We start from the raw sequence: 3079 nt of genomic DNA, 5'->3' as shown, positions 1-3079 counted from the left end.
AGGTGTAGTGGACAGGTGGACAGGTGTGGTTTTATGTGAAACATTCAGAGAAATAAAGAATCAGTCGTCTGCATGCTGAGCACATAAAGAATTCCATCCATGGCTCCACCTCCAGTTTTAGCTCCTCCCTCAGCATGTTGGTGTCTGAGCCCAGCTCTGGTTCTGGTTCTGGTTCTGGTCTCTGGTAACCCTTCCTGTCTGTTTACAGGTACGGGACGCTGCTGGAGCTGGGAGAGAAGCGTAAGAACATGCTGGAGAAGAGCTGTAAGAAGTTCATGCTGTTCCGTGAAGCCAACGAGYTGCAGCAGTGGATCCACGAGAAGGAGAGCGCCCTGACCAACGAGGAGGTGGGCTCGGACCTGGAGCAGGTCGAGGTCCTGCAGAAGAAGTTCGACGACTTCCAGAAGGTTTGACTTATGCTGGCTACTTTTATTTTGAAGGACTGTGTGTCAGCTGAACGTCCTGAGGTCAATGTGACGTCACCTGTTTGGACCGGTTCTGGTTCTGACACACGGTCCAGGTCTGGGTTCTGTTGCCCGTAGTAAAGGTCTCCTGTTGCGCTCTGTAGGACCTGAAGGCCAACGAGTCCCGTCTGAGAGACATCAACAAGGTGGCCTCTGAGCTGGAGTCTGAAGGTCTGATGGCCGAGGAGGCTCCCCTGGTCCAGGCTCAGGTGGGTGTACCTGGTCCTGGTTCTTGTCTGGTTCCTGCAGGTCCTGGTCTGACTGGGTTTGTTTGTGTTTGTAGCAACAGGAGCTGCTGGGTTCGGCTGCTGGACAGGTTGGTGTGGATCTTTAGCTTTAAAGGCTAAATGATGAAGGCTAATTCTCTGACCTTTGACCTGTTTCTGTTCAACAGGATGAAGCAGACTCCAAGTCTGCGTCTCCRTGGAAGGTGAGACCTGAGACAGGACGTGTCCTCAGGAGACATTCAGATGTTGGCTGGTTGCCGTGGTAACAGAGACTGGCTTGATGATTCTTTGTTTTGTTTGACCTTTGACCTTTAGACTGTTCGACTGGGTGTTCAAACAACAGCTACCTTTAATTCCATCAAGGTAAGCTGAACGAATCAAGCTCAGGTCTGTTACACGTCCTCCTTACTCTCACTCCCTGCATGGTGCCCAGACAACTGACCAGTCTGTGTCCTTATATGGTCCTTCCTGTCTGTTTCTCAAGCATGACTCAGCAGAATCGTCTGGCTTTGATTCCTCTTCCCTTTTAGCAAAATAAACTTTAGTTCGTTCTTTAGAGGGAAAATGATTCTGATGATTCAAATAATCAAACTTTAATTTGTTAAATGAATCTTTTTCTACTGATTCATCTATTGATAGAATCTTTTTCTACTGATTCGTTTAGTTAATAAATCTTTTTTCTACTGATTCATCTATAACAAATCAAACTATTTCCAGAATTAATTTTAACTTAAGTTGCTGCTGAGTCAGCTGTTAGTCATTTAAATCATCATCAAAGATCAATTATTGTTTCTTCTGCAGACTCGAGGGTGGTTCTGGGTTTGAACAGAAGACTCAGCTGAAACTGGGTCAGTTGGTTCTGTTTGGTTCTGATTCTCTTTGTTTTCCAGGAGCTGAACAATCGCTGGAGGTCTCTGCAGCAGCTGGCTGAGGACAGGAGCAACATGCTGGGCAGCGCCCACGAGGTGCAGCGCTTCCACAGGTACGTCCTCAGGTGTCCCTGTACCTCTGAGGACACCAAGGCTAATAGTAATAATTTAATTTGTAATGCACTTTTCATAAAAATCTCAAAGTGCTACAACATCATGTGGCGAGAAAAATAAAATCTTATTCTAAACTCTGTTAAAAGTAATTAAAACCAGTGGTAAAATCATGCAGAGGCAGAAAAGCTTGATTAAAAAGAAAAGTCTTCAAGCCTTTTTCAAAGGCAGCCAATGACTGTAGAGCTCTCATTTATTCAAGGAGGGAGTTCCAGAGGTGGGGGGCAGCCACACAGAATGCCCCATCTCCCATGGTCCTTAATTTGGCCTCTTCGATGCTAATGCCAGCTTATCCATGCTAGTTCCTAGCCTCTGAAGCTAACACCAGCTTATCCATGCTAGTTGCTAGCCTCTCTAATGCTTACACCAGCTTATCCATGCTAGTTGCTAGCCTCTGAAGCTAACACCAGCTTATCCATGCTAGTTACTAGCCTCTGATGCTAAGTGAAATGTATAGTCTCCTTTTCATTTGTGAGCCGGCCTCTCAGTTAGCGTGCGCCCAATCATTAATCAGTAGCTGGTTTAGGTGTAGGTATGGATGGAGCAACTGCTGGTTGTGCAGTAGTCTTAATTTTGGCCCTCATGCTGCTCCATAGTCTTCTGGTTCATTTTCTGTTGCTGAAGGTTCTGGAGAGTTCTGGCCCGTGAGCGTGTTTCTGACAGCTGAGTGAATCAGTCCTTATTACTGACCTCAGGAAACATCTGGGCCAGGTGGTTCTGACAGGTCAGGTGGTTCTGGAGCTGACCTCAGGTGTGTTTGTCCTCAGGGATGCTGATGAGACCAAAGAGTGGGTGGAGGAGAAGAACCAGGCTCTGAACACAGATAACTACGGTCATGACCTGGCCAGTGTTCAGGCTCTGCAGAGGAAACAYGAAGGCTTTGAGAGAGACCTGGCTGCTCTGGGAGATAAGGTCTGATGGTTCAGCCTGACCCGGCTGCTGGTTCTGTTCTCAGCTGCTGGTTCTGTCCCCCTGCAGACCTGACGTTTCCCCTGTCCCCCCCCACCCTCCTGCAGGTCAAATCCCTGGGGGAGACGGCGGAGCGTYTGATCCAGTCCCACCCCGAGGCCGTGGACGACATCCAGGAGAAGTGCACGGAGCTGAACACGGCCTGGAGCAGCCTGGTGGGCCGGGCCGACCAGCGCAAGGACAARCTGGGCAACTCCCACGACCTGCAGCGCTTCCTGTCCGACTTCAGGTGAGCCCAGAACCAGAGCCAGTTCCTACGACAGAGTATTAGGGCCACACAACGAGTTTTTTTTATTACGAGATTATTACGACTTTAATCTCCTAATGTTACGACTTTAATCTTGTAATGTTACGACTTTAATCTTGTAATGTTACGACT

The 3079-nt window shown here is 48.1% G+C and overlaps 1 protein-coding gene across 5 annotated transcripts in view; it reads left to right on the top strand.

Annotated features, from left to right (window-relative positions):
• Positions 1-3079, top strand: part of sptan1 (spectrin alpha, non-erythrocytic 1) — a 39850-nt gene that overhangs the window by 20496 nt on the left and 16275 nt on the right. For all 5 annotated transcript variants that reach the window (XM_014027573.1, XM_014027572.1, XM_014027570.1 and 2 more), the window contains 8 exons: positions 209-407; positions 569-673; positions 748-780; positions 859-894; positions 1007-1054; positions 1582-1673; positions 2499-2643; positions 2748-2929. In XM_014027573.1, the coding sequence (XP_013883027.1) occupies positions 209-407; positions 569-673; positions 748-780; positions 859-894; positions 1007-1054; positions 1582-1673; positions 2499-2643; positions 2748-2929 (840 nt within the window). The remainder of the gene's footprint in view (positions 1-208; positions 408-568; positions 674-747; positions 781-858; positions 895-1006; positions 1055-1581; positions 1674-2498; positions 2644-2747; positions 2930-3079) is intronic.

The sequence above is a fragment of the Austrofundulus limnaeus genome, unplaced genomic scaffold (assembly GCF_001266775.1).
Source record: "Austrofundulus limnaeus strain Quisiro unplaced genomic scaffold, Austrofundulus_limnaeus-1.0 Scaffold664, whole genome shotgun sequence".
In the NCBI taxonomy this organism is placed as follows: Eukaryota; Metazoa; Chordata; class Actinopteri; order Cyprinodontiformes; family Rivulidae; genus Austrofundulus; species Austrofundulus limnaeus.
The sequence above is the reverse complement of the archived record's forward strand: the minus strand, read 5'-3'. Positions and strand labels throughout refer to the sequence as shown.